Source organism: Acomys minous (genome assembly GCF_964271855.1).
Source record: "Acomys minous genome assembly, chromosome: 6".
Taxonomy (NCBI): Eukaryota; Metazoa; Chordata; class Mammalia; order Rodentia; family Muridae; genus Acomys; species Acomys minous.
This window is the reverse complement of record NC_140487.1, coordinates 23,249,775-23,268,741: the sequence shown is the minus strand read 5'-3', so window position 1 is coordinate 23,268,741 and position 18,967 is coordinate 23,249,775. Positions and strand designations below refer to the sequence as shown.

Below are 18,967 nucleotides of genomic sequence, written 5' to 3'. Positions count from 1 at the left end.
TATGGATAATTTTGCAGATAATTCTTAACAGCAAATGTATTAATGTACATTAAACTCTTCATTATACTATAGCTTACTTAACTATGAATAACTAGTATGATTTGGTACTAAACATACATTCAAAGATAAGCATCACCCAATTAATTAAGTTCCTTAAGTATTTACAGTAAATTTGGAAGGATAAATATACATTGACATTAAATTGATTTTAAATAAAAAGGTTTGACAGAAAATATAAAGAAATAGTTCTCTTTGGGAGAAACGCTGAAAATAAAGGCATGTTGTATGAATTCTACATTTAATAGCATTCAAACTAACTTGGTTGCCAGAGAGAAAATGCCCAGCGTTTACTACTTTCAAACTGCACTGAATGAGGCAGAGGAGGGAGCCCTGCCCATTTAAGCAGTTTGAACACTACTATAAAATGTAATTAAAAGTCAACAATAATGCTCTACTCAAGTTTGCTAATACACTTTCAAAAAGGAGCAATGAAGTTGAAATTATAAAACACTTGCCCCTCCCAAGCTTCCTTACTAAGGTTTTCTGAGCAGATCCAAATGGTGAAGCACTGCTGCGTTTCTTGAGAGAGGCGCATCCCTTCCATGATCTGCTGCGCTGTGGTGTTGTTGCCATGCTTCAGCTCAACCGAGCGATACGACCCGTCCATTCTGTATATGCGGACTTTTTCATACTGGGAAAAATTATGGAAAGTCATGTTAGCTGTTTAAAAGATTATAGATCATGAGGCTGAAGAGACGGCTCAACAGTCGAGAGCACTTGCTCTTCCTGCAGAGCACTGGAGTTTAGATCCCCTGCACATACTTTGGGAGGTTCACAACCACCTGCAATTCCAGGTTTTGGGGAATCACTAAAAATAATTACATACCATAATGCAAAAGACACTTTATGTCCAACCTCATACTCTTTATGGTTTAGATTTCTTTTTTTGGGGGGGGGGGTGCAAGGATTCAGGACAAGGTTTCTCTGTGTAGACCTGGCTGTCCTGGACTCCCTTTGTAGACCAGGCTGGTCTACAACTCAGAGATCTACCAGCCCATCCTCCCTGACTGCTGGTACCATGCCAGGCTTGGTATAGAGTTTTTAATGTGGGAACTATGAAAAACTTGCGTCAAATAAAAACATGTTGACAATATTTTTAAAAAACATTACTTCTATTATTTGCATTTTCTGAAGTTTTTTTTTTTCCCTGAATGTTCCACGGTCAAATTAGGAAAATATTTTTATTGTTTGTTAAATATTGACTATCAGATTCTTATAGCGGGGTGTGGTGGCACACACCCATAATCCCAGCACTCAGGTAAAAAGCAATGTATATATAACAGGAAATAGAAACTTGGAATTAACTCTAAAAACCTCATGAGTCTAGTGGGCCACAAATCATACTGAAGAAATATGTACTTGCAATAACTTATGCTAAGACATTAATAATGGAAAACTTTAAAAGTGCAAGTCATGAAAAACTGGATTTTGAGCTAGTCTTCTTCCTCAAGTTCACAAAACCCCAACAGCAATAGCATTATTAATAGATGTGTAGTGCTAAAGGAGGCAGCTGATCTCCCCAATAACTTGTAAGCCAGCTCATTTTGGATTTAAGGTACTTGATATATTTGATCACATTCACAATATAAAAGTTAGGACAGAAAGTGTTATCTACCTGTATCACAGAAACTGAGTAATGGTGAAGGATATTGAATTAGCTATATACAAAAGCAGGAAAGGGCTAGGAATATGGTTCAGTGAAAAGAGCATCTGCTGTGAAAGCAAGGCCTAATTTAAATCCCCACCGCCCACATGAAAGTTGGCAACGGCTGCGGTGTCTGTAATCTCAGTGTGGGTCACACAGAGCAGCGAAGAGAGGATCCCAGAAGCTAGACAAAATGGTGAGCTTTAGGCTCAGTGAGAGACTCTGGCTCAAAAAAATAAGGGGACAAGTGATAAAAAAGGACTTCTAACATTATCATCTGGTCTCCACACGTGCGCGAACAACTTCATACACGCATGCATGCATGCACAGACAGACAGACACGCACATGCACACACTTTCCTACCTACCTCTTTCACAAAGCTAGGAAATCATCTACTTCACTTTTATGAGGAGAAAAATGAGTTTCTTATTTTTCAACACCAACTTGTTGAAAATTATTAACGAATGGTGTATAACGCTGCTGTTTACAAATACAAATATTGCTCAGGGAGAAAATACACATCAACAAGCAGAACTATTTATAATAAACACATTAAGTACAATCTTACACAACTTAATGCTTTGGTTGGTTAATGACAGAACCAAATAATGGCATCACATATATCACACTATATGGCATATAGCCTAGATGTTTATACATCTAGTGTTATACAAATATACTTCATGTTTGCACAATGCCAAAAATGTCTACTGATTTTAATTTTTAATTACATCTGCCATATGAGATTATACTAGAACTTAATTTTTTTTAGTAAAAGGGATGAACTCAGGGTCTGCTGCAAACAAGTGATTTAAATACGACATTTTGCTCTAACTACTTGCATAACTCTTACTGGTTTGTTAATGGCTTCTTTCAACAACCTTGCAGCTTCTTCCCAGTTATTTTGTTTGTTTTCCTCGCAAATATTTAATGGAGATCTTCCTTGTTGGTCTGTTATGTGCTACAATGGAGGGAGGGATGAACAAAAAGACATTACAAATGCATGGTGTTCTGAAAGAATGTTAGTCAATTAAAATTTTATAAAAATACTCTGGTCAAGGATTAAGGAAATATTAACCATACTTAAATATACTATATTTAGCAAAAACTAGAAAAGTTAAAAGACTCAGGCACCAATTAATTTATATCTTTTAAAATAAAGGTTTCCGCAGTTTTCTTTTTCTTTTTACGAAATACTTGTTAGTACAAATTCTAGAAAATGGACAAATGGTTTTCTTTCTTCAAGACATTTGGGGGAAATAAAATGTAGACTGAGTTTTATATATATTCTGAAGATGGATATATACAATGACCATATAGAACAATACAAATATACTAAATGCTATGAACTGCATGTTTAAGTGGTTAAAGTAATATATATTATCTGAACCGTACTTTACATACTAAGAACAATTCAAAATTTATGATAAAAGGCATAGTTAATACACATATATTACTCTATAATAAAATTTATTTTATTAAAATTTATTTTTTAGTTGATCTATTACATATACAATTAAACATTTTATATCATTACTTATTAGTTGCTGAATATAAAAACAAAAATAACTTACTCTGTCAATGTCTGGGTGAGTTAGGAGGATCTGTACTATTTCAGCATGTCCACCCCCAGCAGCAAAATGAAGAGGTGAGCTAAGCTGGCCATTTAAAAGGTTTGGATTGCACTTTCCTTTCTCCAATAATATGCGGGTGGCTTCAACTTTTCCATACCTTTAAAAAAATAAAATTACTTTTAAAAGCCCTATCTGAACTGTTTATGATTGTTTTTCTTTTTTCCTCTTTCTTTCTTTGTTTCCTTTTTTTTTTTTTTTTTTTTTTTTCTGAGACAGGGTTTTTCTGTGTAGCCTTAGCTGTCCTGGACTTGCTTTATAGACCAGGCTGGCCTTGAACTCACAGTGATTCACCTGCCTCTGCCTCCTGAGTGCTGGGATTACAGGCATGTGCCACCACACCCAGCCTTTGAACTATTTAAAAATTCAAATTTTATAGGATATCTGAAGGAAATCAAGAGAACAAGAGATTAAAGTATGAAGATACTGACCTAAGGGTCTGGAACACCCTTAGGAATTTGTTTGCTTTGGTTTTTGAGATAGGTTCTGTCTGTGTAGCCCTGACTGTCCTGGAATTTACTATGTAGACCAGGCTAGCCTTGGGCACACACAGATCCTTCTGAATGCTGGGATTATAGGTATGCGCCACCATGGCTCAATGCTTGTGTTACCATAGCTCAATTTAACTGTTTCAATTTCTGATCAACTAAGAGAAATATAGTCTTAAAAGAAGAGAAAACAGATGGCATAATCACCTCATACAACAGCACAAAAGTAGGAAATTAGGAGACGTAATTTTTAGTTCATAATTGGGTCAGAAGGTGTAGCTAACTCACTGGTAAATATATGTATCAAGAACCCAGGATCCAGTTCCCAACACCAGGGAAAACAACGAAACAAATAACACCACAAAAAGCAACTTAAAATCAGATATGAAGTCATTTTTAAAAAGGCTTACATTGAATAAGTTACATGTTTTAAGTAAACAGCTTACGATAACAATCAGTAGAAGTGAACGGACACTTCAGTATTTTCTTAAAAATTATTTTATTTCATGTGTATGGGTGCTATGCTTGCATATGTGTCTGTGCATCGTTTGTGTGCAGTGCCCTTGGATGCCCTAAAGCTGGAACTACAGATGGTTGTCAGCTACCACGTGAGGACGGTGCCTGCAACCCAGCCAGTGCTCTTAACTACTCTCTGGCTCTCTGGCAGTTCAAAAATGTTAGGGTTTAAAATAGTATACTCTTTAAAAGTTATTAGAAAAGAGAGAAGATACAACTCTAGTCTAAGACAATTTTTTAAACTATTTTGAAAAAAAAGAAACCAATTTGAATTGGAATTTAAGTAGGACAGAATTGAAAAGGTGAAGAAAATAAAACTTTTTGGCTTGGGGAAAAGGAGTAAGCAATGCAAGGCCTCGGGGAGTGTGAAGCGCATGCCAGGTACACGGAGCCATGCTTAACGCTGGTCTGAAGAGAAGAGGGAAAGGGACCTGCTGTCTGGAAATAAGGGGTAGTAAGGGGGAGGGAAGAGACATTTGGTTTTGGCTGTAGTACATTTGGAGGAAAAGAGCATATTAAAGGTGATTCAGTTTGCCTCCAACTTTTCCTTTCTTCCCCGTCATACACTCTCTGGTTTTATCATACTCTGGGCACTGAGCAGTCTTCCACTCCAGGTATATTTCACTAATCAAAGTCAGTATTTACTCAGTACTTACGATATGCTCGCAATTACTTCATTTGCATTTTCTATTTTTATCTTAGAACAAATATCACTTTAAACTCCGTCTTGTAAATACATAATCAGGCTATTAGGACATTAACAAGGATCACACTTAAGGACCCAACCACTGCTACTGAAACCTTGGTACATCTAAGAACACATTAAATGTCACACTGTACTTTCGTTTTTTATATAATAGGTAGCTTAAAGGTTTTTTTTTTTTTTTTTGTAGCTCAAAGTTTTACTTCTCTTTTAATAAAGAAGAAAACAGCCCGTGCTGTAAAATCGAAAGACCAGTCAAATATATAAATTTGGGATTCCTAAATTAAAGGTCACTGATGTTATTTCCAATCCTGTAGTGTATTTTGAGGACTGAAGTGTATTCTACACCTTCTTTTAGCTCTAAGTATGGGTTCTACTACCAGTAATTATTAGTTATGTGAGGGAAAATCTACTAGACCAGTTAAAGATGACTTAGGGTAGCTTGTTCTGAATATAAATATAAAATTCCCCATAATGGAAAGTGTAAGAACACATTTAGGCTTGTTGGTTTTTCCCCTGCTGCTGGGGACAAACCTCAGATCTCATGTCCATTGACCAGTGTGCTGCCACTGAACTATAGCCCCCATCATGGACACATTTCTACATTAAAAAAGAAAAATTAAATTGGAAAGAACTCTAGAATGGTCTGATTACTTAGTATTTACTACCTTTTGCCCTATGGAGATTGAACCCAGGACTTTGGACATACTTGGCTAGTCTTCTACCAAGCTACTTCTCACCCTAATTACCATAATTTACTTATAAATTAAGTAAACTGACACAGAGGTGAAGTTCTTTGCTCAGTGTGACATAACTAAGATACTGCAGACATTCAGTAGTAAATAATGTAGTATACTGAAAAAAGTTAAGATCACTTAAAACAATATATTAAAAGCAATCAATCATCTCATAAAAACAGAATGACTGTCTTTTGGGGACAATAATCTATACTAGTTCATTACTGCTAGAAAATAAGAACTCAGTTCAGCTAAGTAGAATTATGATGATGGTGATGATGGTGATGGTGATGATGATGATGATGATGATGATGTGAGAAAAGTATGAGTGGCAAGAGGTATACTGGACAATGAGCAGAAAGCAGTAACCCCTATTCTGTTCCAACCCTCACATCTGATAAAAACAGAAGGTAGTGATTCTAAGATCTTTGAAGAAGGATGCAGTAGGCTTCTTGATACCACAGATTCTGAAAGCTCTAAGTGGAAACTTTCCAACACGATACAAGGTCAAATCCCATGTGCTTAACAAATGTCAGTTTTATAGTAAGACTAAACCAGTGTAATACAAAACAACAGTATCAGCAAAGGGCAATATGGAACTTCACGGTTTGCACTGACATTTACTAATTATTGGCCATCTTACTGTATGGCTAGCAGTGGCTAAGGAGACTGGCAATGCTTTTACACATGGTAGATGCGGCAGTTATGAGCAGTAGCATATGCACAGTAGTAAGACCAGAGCAGAACGCTCCGAAGACAAACATGGCAAAGATGCTGTCAGTTTTCTGACAAGAGACAGTAACAGTATAATTATGAATTCAATTTTCCTGAAAAGAATAATCTATTTACCAGCAAGCGTAATGAATGGGTGCCCAGTGGTCATTATCTAGTTGGTTGACTGAAAATCCTTTACTGAGAAGATGGCTTAGTAATTCTGAATCTCCTTCACAGGCATTCCGATGCAACGGAAAATCATCAACCCACTGTCGTTCTCTAATCATAAGAAGAAATTAAGAAAGCATAAACACTGTTGAAATTTATATTCACAGCAAAATGACCCATCTATGAGAGCCACCCATCCCCGTGCAGCCACGGCTGTGAGCAGACTGCTGACTGCTGCCTCTACACGCTTTAACATCAAGTTATGAAAGACAATTAGAGTAAAAGCAAAACAGTACTTGTCTTCCATGACACTGCTCATGCTTCGCTGCCATTTTTCCTGTTTGGGAATTTGGATTTTTGAGTAGTCTGGTGCTCCTAGACCAAAGTATGGGTTTATTACCACTTTATCTACCTAAAAAAGAAAAAAATAATAAAATAAAAATTCCTTAAACACCTCAGACACTTGACTTTCATATATATAAAGAAAGTATTGGTATTATTTTAATGTTTACAATAACAACAATGCTTCTTTGTTAGGACAAACATTACATTTAAAACGTCTTTTGAAACCAGAGTCAAAAATTCTTCTCTTACCCGATTTGTATACTGAAGATCTGATCCAAACAAAGGGTTGTAAATGCAGGTGTCTGCTTTCTCTAGGGCTAACATTTTACTCTTTATTTCCAGTGCACTATAGCCCATGTGCAGTGAGTTTTCTATCTGACCAGAGTCGGCAGCATATGCAGGGTTTATCACATTTGTCTTTATCCGCTCCAGGGGAGAAGGCCGGAATAAAGCTGGAATAAAGTGAGACTGCGCATGACGTTCATCTAGCCACCTGCAAAAGTGGGAGAGAGGCGGAAGCGCACGCTTAACAGGGAAGATGGAAAAGGCAGGCTACTGCACACCTCTAGCATGTGACGCCCTCCCATATTATACTCAGCTTTAAAATATTTTTAGTATTAAGTACGTAACAAAAGCTTTGTCAATAGACATAGCAATTATTCTAAAATGTCTATGCCATCACAATCATAAAAGGTTTTTAAAAGAAAGGACTTCTATAATTGGACTTCCTGCGATGTGGCATTACACAAAAGAAGGCAGACGACGGCTTGTTCACTGACAAGAATAACTACTATGCCCACTTTTATAACACAAAATCTTGATCCTGAAAACTGGAAAGTACTTATTATTTTTGAAAGATAAATTATTGTGCTATAAGTAGACAAGGCAGTCTTAGTTGGGGAACTTTTCATCCTTATAACTGAAAAACTGACCAGTTTTTTTAAAAATAATAACACATTTTTATTGAAAATTAAAAATAATTCCTATTACATCTCATTTTCTATCCCATCCCATGCATCCTCCCATTCCTCCCTCCCTCCCACTTTCAAAACTGACCAGTTTTTAATGTAATAGGTTTTCATTAATTTTTTCCAGGTGTACACCTCATCCTAATTTCAACTATAATTGATTAAAAATATTCATTGATTAAAAAATATTGATTAAAAAATGCATTTCTTACTTATCCAAGGCTATTAACATTCTTGCTGTAAGTGTTGCAAAGTGAGTACTGGATTCACTACAAACTCTCATGATATCTTGTAAGCAGTAAAAAATTGGGCATCCGGGAGTATATGCATATTTAGTATTATCTGGAAAACAAAATGAAGAAATTACTGTTACATAAAAGTTAACAAATATGCTTTCTTCATATAGAGTATGCACTAAAAACTTGTGAGATGTTACTAATTGTTCTGTATTAAAGTGACAACCAGCTCCGTGGCTTGTCTACTTAGATAAATATAGCAATTATAATCTTAAATTCGATTTAGTGGGATTAGGTGAGGGAACAACTTTGTGGAGTTGGCTCCTATCTTCTGCTTGTTGATACAACATGCGTCTTGTCCCCTGCTCTGTGCCTCTGGGACAGCTGGCCCGCGGGGTTTGGTTCATTTATTCTACTGTCTCCATCTCCCAACTCACAGGAGAAGTGCTGGGATCCCAGGCTTTTCGGCTGTTTTATGCAGGTTCCAGGAACTGAACTGAGGTTGCCAGGGTTGTATGGAAAGCACTCTTAATCACTAAGCCAGTCCTCTGGTCCCAGTGTTTATAATCTTTATAATCTCTTTCCCAATAATGGTTTCCAATATCATCTAAAATGCTAGACTCTGAAAACTTGAGAACACTTAGAAAGATGAATCTTGTAAGCTAGAAGACGGCTAACAAAACAATGCAAATACATGAAGCAGCAGGCTTCTATCTTACCTGAGGCTAACACTATAGTTTGTAATTTCATATCCAATACCTCAATGAATTTTTTCTATACTATGAATCAGGTGAGAGTATGGGACAGTATCTTCTCTATTTAAATACAGTTAAATCTTAAAGATTCACCCAAAGTCTCAAAATTAATTAGCTGTAGGATGTGTACTGAAACTCAAATTGCTTTCTATTATTCTGGGATTTCAAAAGCTCAATTTAAAACTTTATATTAGATCTATGTTCTGTAAATGTTATCAATAATATTACTGGGCAGAATATTTTAGAACTGCAATCAACATTTTCTTGGCCTCATTCTAAGTTATATCTCTTTCTAGCCTACTAATGCGCTATCCTTTGAAAAACTGCTGTATGACCACTTTTATGTGTATGAGTGTTTTGCCTGCAAGTCTGTCTATCCCCCATGTGCATGTGTGGTGCCTTCAAAGGCCAGAAGACTATTGGATCCCTTGAATTTGGAGTTACAGATGGCTGTGGCCTCCTGTTTGGGTGACGGGAATTGAACCTGGGTCCTGTGGAAGCACAGTCAGAGTTCTTAACTGCTAAACCAGCCATCTCTCTTGCTTCCTAACCTGAAATCTTTTAATTTAATTATTCCTTCTCTCGTCATAACTCCATCTTAAAAGTAGAAACGAAAACATTATGAATTAGCCAAGAAGCTTGTATATTACCTTGAAAATAAAATACCTCTAACATTTTTCTTCTATTAATTTAAAAACATGTATAACAAATATTACAGTAGTAATTATAAATGTAAATTTCTAAGTGCTTTAGCAAACTTCCAATTTATATTCAAAATACTTCAAAATCTGTAAGATAAATTTAGATTACCTTTGACAACTGATGGAACAATAAATAGTGCTGCTTCTCTGCCTGTCTTCTCTCCATCCAGAGGAAATTTCTTCATTAGTACCACTCGTTTTCCTAATAATTAAAAGGAAAGAAAAAGAGCAAAAATGAAAATAAGAGAATGCTTTGCTTGCTTCTTGTTTTGTTGAGATAGGTTCTGTCATTGTAGTCCTGGCCTCAGTTCCCCATGTAGCCCAGGCTAGCCTTTAACTCATCATCCTACTGCCTTTGCCTCCCAAGTGACGAGATTATAGGTGCAAACCATCATACTTGGCTAAAGATAATAGACATTTAAAACTTATGAATTACCTTCAGGATTAGAAAACAAGTTTTTAGGGGATGGAGATACCCCTCATTGGTATAACATTTGTCTAATAGGAACAAGGGGCTGAGTTAGAGCTTTAGCATCACAAAATTAAATAAAATTTTAAAATTAAAGATGAAAATTACACACAAAAAGATCAAAGAAAATAAAGATTTTAGTAAAGGAATTTAAATATATAAAAAGCCAGCTATATTATATGTACTAATAAAAACTGGTAATTCTGATGGTTGGGCAGATGACTTAGTGGGTAAAGTATTTGCGGCACAAATGTGAGAAACTAAGTTCAAATCCTCAGAAGCCATGTAAATCTGGGTACAAGAGTGTGTGCTGATAATCCTGGTGCCAGACAGCAATATGGGAGATGTAGGCAGGAGAACTCAGAAGCTTGAGGGCCAACTAGTCTGCTGTATGCAGGTGCTAGCAATAAAGGCAAGTAGACAGCAAGGACAGGCGCTCAGGTGGGCCTCTCACCTTCACATATAAGCTATACATGGTACAAGCATGACCTGTACTCGCAATACAAATGAGTGTATGTATAACATAGGGTTTCTCTGTGTTGCCCTGGCCATCCTGGAACTCACTCCATAGACCAAGTTGTCCTCAAACTCACAGAGATTCTCCTGCTCCTGTGTCCCAAGTGCTGGAATTATAAGTGTGCTCCACCAGTGCCCAGCCAAAGTAAACATGTTTATAATACTTTGTTTGGTTTTTTAAAAACAGATCTTCTTCTTAAGACCAAAATGAGAAGAACCACTACCTTGGTAACTTAAAGACTTTTTGGATAATTAATCCGTGAATGTTGTTTCCCTTTAGCCACAGAGAGAGGCTTATGGTTGGTTTCTTTTGTTTGATAGAAATAAAAATAGTAGCTCAAAGATAATTGTCTAGAAAACTACATTGCTAGCAAAAGTAATTTGTAGTCTTTCCATTAAATAAATTCCTGACATTGCATCTCCTGCAATGTTCTGGTTCTATAAAAATTAGTTATCATGGGGTGGAACAGTGAACATGACAATGTACATAATATATACTGGAAAATTCTATAACTGAATCTCTTTTGTACAGTTAACAGTTGCTAATAAAATTATACTGAAGCATCTTCTTGAAGGATCTGGGTTTAACAAATTCCTGAGGTTTTCCTACTTTTTCAAGTAGAAATGAAGATAGAAAGAAATTAATTTTAAAGTATTTTAAAAAATAACATTTTTTTCTGGGCCAGGCACAGCAACATCTTTAATCCCAGTACTCAGGAGACATATCTCTGCAAGTTTAAGGCCAGCCTGGTTTCCATAACAAATTCTAGGCCAGCCAGGATTACACAGAGAGACTCGGTCTCAAAACAAAATAAAGCAAAACAATTTGTTAACTCCAAAAAAATTTTTTTCTTTTTAAGTATTGAAAACAAACTGTTAGGTATAGGGAGAAAGAAAGTTTCCTACCTTTGATCCCTTGGTTTGCAGGAGAAATTGGTTTGGTAGTTTCTACAACATAATCCAATATGCCCTGTGCTACTTCACTGTTGCCTTGAAGTTTAGTTTCCAGCAAAACTTTCTTTCTCTTTTTTTTCTGTCCTTCAATGGGAACTTCATGTAATAAAATCTTAGATGAGAAAAATGACATTAATACAGAGTTTAAAATTCACTTGCCATAGTATATTACTATAATCTGAAAGTCTTTCTCAATCCTAGGTGCAATCTATGAAGCTTTAAATTAATACCAATAGTAGGCTCCTCTCTAGATCCATTAAGTCAGAATGCACGGGGTGGGGAAGGGTTCTTAGTACTAGTAGTTTCCCAAGTCAACATACAGTGCAAACAAGGCTGGGAAACGGCTTCAGACAATGTTACAACAGCAATTTAAGCAACCTATAGAAATTAGGCTGAGTAAATTTATTTTTTTCATTAAGTTTTTAAACTTTGAGTTATTCCATAAATTATACAAAGACCTAAGTAAACAAACTTAAGAAAACCATGCCTTGTCTCTTGCTGTTTCTTTTGTTTGTAAGACAGAGTCTCATGCAGCCCAGGCTGGCCTCATGCTCCTTATCTGGCCAAAGTCCACCCTGCGTGATTTTATGCAGTGCTGGGAGTCAAACGCAGACATCTATACATGCCAGCTAAGCACACTATCAACCAGTTTACATCTCAGCTCCCCAACAACTTTCTAATCTAATAATCTACACATGTAAATGAATACTAAATTACGCAAAGGCACACATTAGAAAAATACACTTGGGTAGAGATCTAGACTAACTAGCTCACTAATAATAATCATAGCATATGCTCATAATGCTTTACATGTAAATGGTAGCACAGAATGACATTCAATGGTGTTAATCGAATGTTATTAAATTTTCTCACTTCATAGGACTTGGCTCTATATTCCCGAGAGTTGAGACTGGCAGTATTCTTTGGACGGATAACTGCAACATATGCATCTTCAATGTTTTCTGGATTTCCCATTGCTTTATAAAACAAACAAAAAGTTCCTTGGAAGAGTAAATGACATAACTGGTAGCAAGGTAAAAAAAAAAAAGGCATTACATTCTGCTCTAGTAACATTTATTTTCTAATATTCACTTTGAAAACAATTATAAAATGTTGATTTATACATCTTACAATATATAATACCTATAAGTCACACCAGAGGTGACTTTAATTTTATCTGAAGAATCAAGTATCTGTCTTTGGGGCTTAAAAATATCATATAATTATAAAATATATTATAAAGTAAATAATGACTTGAAATAGTGGTTCAGAATAATGTACTGTATTTTTCACAAAGTATACAAATAAACCTTTGGAGGCTAGACATAGCTGGCTGCTTTAGACCTACTGACATCTATAATTTTCAGCACAAAGTATCTGATTTAGACATTTGGATGACCTAACCTAGGTCTTATAGTTTCTCTGGAGATGCCCACCATAGATCTGAACCATTTGGTCAGTTGACAAAATAAATCTTTTCCATTTCTGTTATCAGTTCCCTAGACAAAACAAAGTTTTTCTTCTAAATATATTCACTGTATGTATTCCTCCCTTATCCCCTAAAACTATTTTTAAGTCTCCACTGGGCAGTTTTGGAAAAAGTAATTGGGTTTCAGCTCTAACTGACTGCTGAATGCTCTCTTTGATTGGTGCTATTACTTCTTCACAGCTGCACTAAAAAGCTTCTCTTGGATTGAATATCTATCCTTTTTGGCTTTGAAAAGTTCCCTTGGTTATATGCCAATAAATTTCTAAAAGAACATCAAGCAAAGAGTTTCTTTTCTAGTCACATTGACATGAACTTTCTTCAATTTTTAAAAAGGCCCATTAGGCATTAAATAGGTCTTTTCAATTCCCAGGAGAAAAAAAAGAACACTTTCGAGATAGAGTTCAAAATGTTACTTGAGAGGATACACATTCATTCTGCTTTCTCAGATGCACCATAAGTCATTTTCCTAAAATTTAAGGATGTCTTATTTTTTAGAACTTCATTAAAATAAAATTCTTTAAAAATCCAGGTTCAATAAAATTTAGTCTAAAAGCTTAACAGATCTTATTTAACAAACATTAGTCTTAATTAAATTTTTTTAAATTACAGAAGCTTTTAATCACTAAAAGCATTTCTTTTAATTAATTAATTAACTTTACATTGGGATTTCAGCTTTCCCCTTCTCCTTCCCTCTCACCTCCCTCCAGCATCCTCCCATCATTTCTTTCCCCTCAGAAAAGGGAAGACCTCCATGGATATCAACCAGCCTTGATACATCAAGCTACAGTAAGACTAAGAGCATCTTCTCCTATTGAGGCGAGACAAGGCAGCCCAGCTGGGGAAGAAGGATCCAAACGCAGGCAACACAGTCGGAGACAGCCCAAAATTAAAGGCACTTCATTTAAGAAACTTGAGTGAAACATTAGGATGAAGACATTTCATTTTCTTTAAAGTTTTGAGAGCAGATTCATTCCATAGTTCATGAAAAAGTTTTCAGTTCATCAATTTTAATAAGATCATCCTAAAAACCCACTACATGCAAAAGAGCTCCTTACAGAATGTGAAAAAGAGAGGGCTTTTCTCAAAAATTTCTGTTTAGCAATTACTTTTCATTTCAGGTTAACATTGGCTAAAATATAATAAGCTATAAACAGAGAGAGAGAGAGGAGAGAGAGAGAGGAGAGAAGAGAAGAGAAGAGAAGAGAAGAGAAGAGAAAAGAGAAGAGAAGAGAGGCCTTAGAGAGGCCTTAGAGCCTATAAACCTCTTAAAAAGATACGTATTGCAGACACTACAAAATACATGGCAATTATAGAAAACAATGCTTTCTATAAAGCACCTATAGGAAAAGTTAAGTAGTTAGCTTTCTAGACAGAATTTAAAGTAAACTAATTCTTGTCTCAATTCATGACAAGAAAATATCTATTAACAGAGTTTCATTTGTTAATACTCATCATAGATTTTAAATCATTCACTATTAACGTATCTCCCAAATAGTCTTGGGTTTTTTGTTTGTTTGCTTTTCAAGACACGGTTTCTCTGTGTAGCCCTGGCTGTCCTGGACTCACTTTGTTGACCAGGCCGGCCTCGAACTCAGTGATCCGCCTGCCTCGGCCTTCCAAGTGCTGGGATTAAAGGCGTGCGCTACCACGCCCAGCACACAGTCTTAAAATTGATTTTCAAGTACTTGCACTGGAGCATTTAAAATAACCTCCTAGTGACATAAAAGGAAACAAAGGCTGAAGCCAGGAAAAGAACAAAAGCTACCAGCCATGAAAGCAAGGCTGGTGCAGCAGAAACAAACAAACGGATAGCCAGAGAGAACTAACTAGTCAAAAGAAATAAAGGCATTGCTAATATGTTTGTTATGTGGCTCGCTGCACTGGAGAGAACGCGCAGGCACGAGTGCTGTGCTGCTTAAATAACGAAGGCTTACGTAAGTGGAGATGGTTCATAACTGGGCTCCTTTTAGAAATAGTGGGACACTTGAATATTATTATGATTGCGAAAGGAGAAGCATACAATTGTCATTTAGTGCGCACAACAGGAATAATATTCCTTTATGGATATCAGTTGATCTGCTTGCAAACGAACGGCAAAGACACATTAAGTTCTCTAAGAGAGTTGGGGCAGGAATTGGAGCCGAAATGTCGAGGGTAGGCCAGCTATGCAAACAGGGAGGGGCGAAGACAGCGAAGAAAGCAAGCCCAAACCCGTCAACTCAGAACTCGGAAAGAAGGGGAAAAGGAGCTACAGTCGACACGCTGTCAATGTAATGTCCGGACAACGACAACACTCCTGCCTGAAAAGTTTTCCCCTGCCACCACCCACCAATGTCCCACTATCGGGGGCGGGGGGGGGGGGAAGAATGCATGCTGCTCTACTCCAAGGGTTCCCACCCCAAAAGACAGCGCGACTTCTCAGCAGCTGCTTGTAAGAAAATTAACACTCGTGCCCGCAGAGCCTGGACGGAGAGGCTCGGCGCCCCACCCGTTTTCTCTAGCCGGAGTCTGGATCTTGCCTCTCCTTGTTTCCGCGAAGGAAATCGAGAAGACTCACCCGAGCGGGAGGCCGATCTTCTTCCCGGCCGCTACATCCAAGGCACGGGGTGGGGCAGCAACCGGTGGACCCGGGAGCAGTCACCGTTTTCTCATCCCTTCTGCCTTTCCGCGAGGCCCAGAGGCCCAACCCAACTTCCTGTAACAGGAAGCCCCTCGGTCCTCACCACAAGCCGCCTGCCTCCAAGAGTTCGGTTCTCTGGGCACCTGTCTCCCACTGTCCTTCCCTTTCCGCAGCTCCAGGAACCCTTTCAGCCTCCCCAACAGACTCGGGGCTGCCAAAGCCTAAGCTCGCTTTTTCGCCGCTACCAGCTCCAGGAAATAACTTCCGGGGTCACGCCCCCCCCCTCCCACAACCCCACGCCCCACCCCCCCAAGCCTGCTTGAGGTTTGCGGCGGAAAAAGCTTCCGGGTCGGTCTGCGGGGTGCTGCCGTTCGTGCCGGTTCGTGCCACTTCGTGCGGCAGCCACAGCTGTCTGGGGCGGGGAGCGGGGAGCGGGGCAGCTGTGAGCTCGCGCTGTCGGCGGCGGCTGAGGAAGACACCAGGGAGGGGAGGGGGCGGGGGCGGGAGGTCGGCCTCCTCGGCTGCGCGCGCGCGCGCGCACGGCACGAACATGCGCTGGACTTGACCGGGCGGCCGGAGGCCGGCGCCACCGCCCCCTCCTCCCCACCCTGAAGAGCGGCGGCGCGCAGCGGGAGAAGATGGGGGGCGCCCGCCCAGTGTGAGCTCGCCAGGGCGCGTCGGGCTCGCGCAGCGCTTCCCGCGGGGCCTCCTGCGCGCATCCTCCTCCGGCTCCCGCAGCCTCTGGCGGCGGCCGGGTGGGTGGGGCGCGGAGTGGACCCGAGGTCGCCCGCTCGGCGCGAGAGGCAGGTGGCCGCGGCGGAAGGGAAGAGCTGCAGATCTGGGGGCTCCACGCGACCCCGGTCCCCACCGGGAGAAGTAACCGTAAGTCTCTGCTTCGCGGCTCGGCTGTGGCCGAGGCTGTCTCGAGCTGCCTAGTTCACGCCCTTCCGCGTCTCTTGCGAGGGTGCCGGTCTCCGCTTCTGTCCCCTTCCCCGACCAGGCAGAGCAAGCATCCTGTCTCCCCCCCCCCCCCACGGGGTTTCTCGCGCTCACGAATTTGCAAGCCTCCCGGTTTCCGCGGCGCGTCCCATCCTCCACACATGTCTACATCGCCTTGTCCCTCTGTCCTCAAAAGATTCGTGCCCTCCTTCATTTTCTGTAGAACCCCGGAGCTCACAGACTCCGCAACCCGCTGTCGAGACGTGGAAAGCCTTGGATTCCACCGACTCCGAGGACCTCAAGTACTGAGGAGCGAATAGGTTAAAAGTGTTCTGCAGGACTGTCATGGGTGGGGATAGGTGCAGATGGCATCACTGAACCTTTATGTTTGTTGCTTTTGCTACCCAAACAAAAGAATGGACGCTCCTCTGTACCCTCATTCCTCTCCCTGTATGTGTGAACTGTTGATACACTGACGTTTGAGTCGGAGAAAATGAAGCATCTCCTGAAGAGGTTTTATTCCCACAAGCTTCATTCTTATGGAATGGCATGTTGAAAAAAAAAATCTTGTATTGAGATGACCCATTCCCAGAAAGCTTTACTGGTAAATCTGAAGAACTAATGTAAAAACGTCTGAATTTAGTTACTGTACTTTGGCTACTGTTAATTTCTTACTGTTTTGGTTACTGTCCGATTAGACTTTTTCTCTTTTTTTTCACGTTGCATCTGCAAAACTTTCCACAAATTAGATTAAAATATAATTTTAAAACTTTCAGCGATTGGACAATAGCTGTTGTGTGTCTTCATGCATTTACTACTTTTCGAGGCATTATAGAAAGCAAATGATAATCTAAATATATTGTTACTGTGTACGTTGCAGGTTGGTACTGCAAACTACTCTAAGGTAGTCTAATAGCATTGGTGATTTTTTTTCCTTGAAAATTATTATTTCTTTAAGAACAATAAATATGTTTAGTCACCTTCCCCCCAAGAATCATTTTAGCGGTTGATCTTGGGCTGTTTTGATTTGTAACTTTACACTTCACAGTCTTTACTTTGAAGTAGGCTCAGAAGATGTAGCTCCAACTGTGTCTCTGGAAATGTACTTTACTTGGCACAGAAGCCCAAGCCGCGCAGACTGGAGCGCGTCGTTGAAGTTGTGGTTTCTCATTACGAAGCCTGGGTAGTTTCATGGGAGAATGGGCAGTTACAGGGAGCAATCTGTTTTTAAAAGTCTGCTGATTACTGTTATCTTTGACACAAAGAGGACAGATAGAACCACGTTTTCCTGTTTTATGTGTTTGTTCCCTCCCTCCCAACTCTGAGAATCGTGGGTTTACCCTATGAGAGTGGCCAGGAATCATGCCTGCAGCCTTATAAAGTAAGGGCTGTAAACAGGTGCACGCTGAGCCATGGAGATAAAGTTGTGTTAGCCTCTCTTTTATACCCCTATGGCACCTTGACTTTGGAGAGAGGTGATTGTCTTTCCTCTTTCTTTCCTGGGTGTGCTCACTTGTGAAAGTGGTAGGTAAAAGATCAAGGTTATTTTTGTATATGAGTAAATACAGTTGATGAAAGAGGTATGTGTAAAGTTTCCCTGATTCTCCATGAATGGAAGTGAAAAACTTGCTTCTGTGCTTTGAATAATTTTGAGGTGCATGTGTCATTCGTCTAGGTTAAATTTTGAAGTATTTCTTTCAAATGTTAAGTTGACAGTCAGCTCAGAATTGTCTCAGCCTGGAAGAGTTTCTTCATCACCCTAAAAGTGCTTCGATACCTTATTAACCTTTCCAAAATGGCCTAGCTCGAGGAACAGTGGGTTTTGGACTTCTCAGTATATTTTCTTCAAACTGCCTCTTCCCTCCATACCCTATATACTTTACTTCCTGGCTTATTTTATAGCTTCATTTCATCAAATCTTTACTGAGCTGTGTGTGAAGATTAGAGTGTATGCTCTGTCTCTACAAAAATAACTATGCCAAGGCTCCTTTTCTCACTGAGTTTCCCAGTCTACGTGTTTGACTGTGATTCTAGCTAAATGCCTTGGAGAATTGGTTCTGTAATGAAAATACTGTCAGACCTGAAAATAACTGTAGCATTGTAGGATTTTCAGTAGCATTTTGATATAATTCAATCTACTGGTTTCTTGGGCCCCCTAATTTTTTTAGAAGGGTTACTAGTATTAATATTTTTCTTCCAGTGCTTTATTTGTATTATAAACATTTTGTTGGTTTTTCAAAATCAAAACCTGTTAACAGCTTGCTCTTCTTTTGGCCAGTGCCCTTTACTACCAATTACATGCTTTTCTGTTT

General features: G+C 39.0%; 2 protein-coding genes across 4 annotated transcripts in view; one reads left to right on the top strand and one right to left on the bottom strand.

Moving 5' to 3' along the window:
• KRIT1 (KRIT1 ankyrin repeat containing) overlaps positions 1-15,978 on the bottom strand; it is a 31,504-nt gene extending 15,526 nt beyond the window's left edge. Inside the window, exons 1-11 of one of the 2 annotated variants that reach the window (XM_084786066.1) lie at positions 15,654-15,978; positions 12,481-12,630; positions 11,560-11,719; positions 9,778-9,870; positions 8,189-8,318; positions 7,258-7,501; positions 6,960-7,075; positions 6,631-6,774; positions 3,281-3,437; positions 2,560-2,667; positions 535-691 (exon numbers count right to left, since the gene is read on the bottom strand). In XM_084786066.1, coding sequence (XP_084642192.1) covers positions 535-691; positions 2,560-2,667; positions 3,281-3,437; positions 6,631-6,774; positions 6,960-7,075; positions 7,258-7,501; positions 8,189-8,318; positions 9,778-9,870; positions 11,560-11,719; positions 12,481-12,582 — 1,411 coding nt within the window. In that variant the 5' untranslated portion in view covers positions 12,583-12,630; positions 15,654-15,978. The remainder of the gene's footprint in view (positions 1-534; positions 692-2,559; positions 2,668-3,280; positions 3,438-6,630; positions 6,775-6,959; positions 7,076-7,257; positions 7,502-8,188; positions 8,319-9,777; positions 9,871-11,559; positions 11,720-12,480; positions 12,631-15,653) is intronic. The other variant, XM_084786067.1, reaches the window with a different exon arrangement.
• A 162-nt stretch (positions 15,979-16,140) lies between these two features.
• The window catches only part of ANKIB1 (ankyrin repeat and IBR domain containing 1), a 95,339-nt gene continuing 92,512 nt past the window's right edge, over positions 16,141-18,967 (top strand). For both annotated transcript variants that reach the window (XM_084786063.1, XM_084786062.1), the window contains exon 1: positions 16,141-16,598. The gene's annotated coding sequence lies outside the window, so the exon portion shown is untranslated. The remainder of the gene's footprint in view (positions 16,599-18,967) is intronic.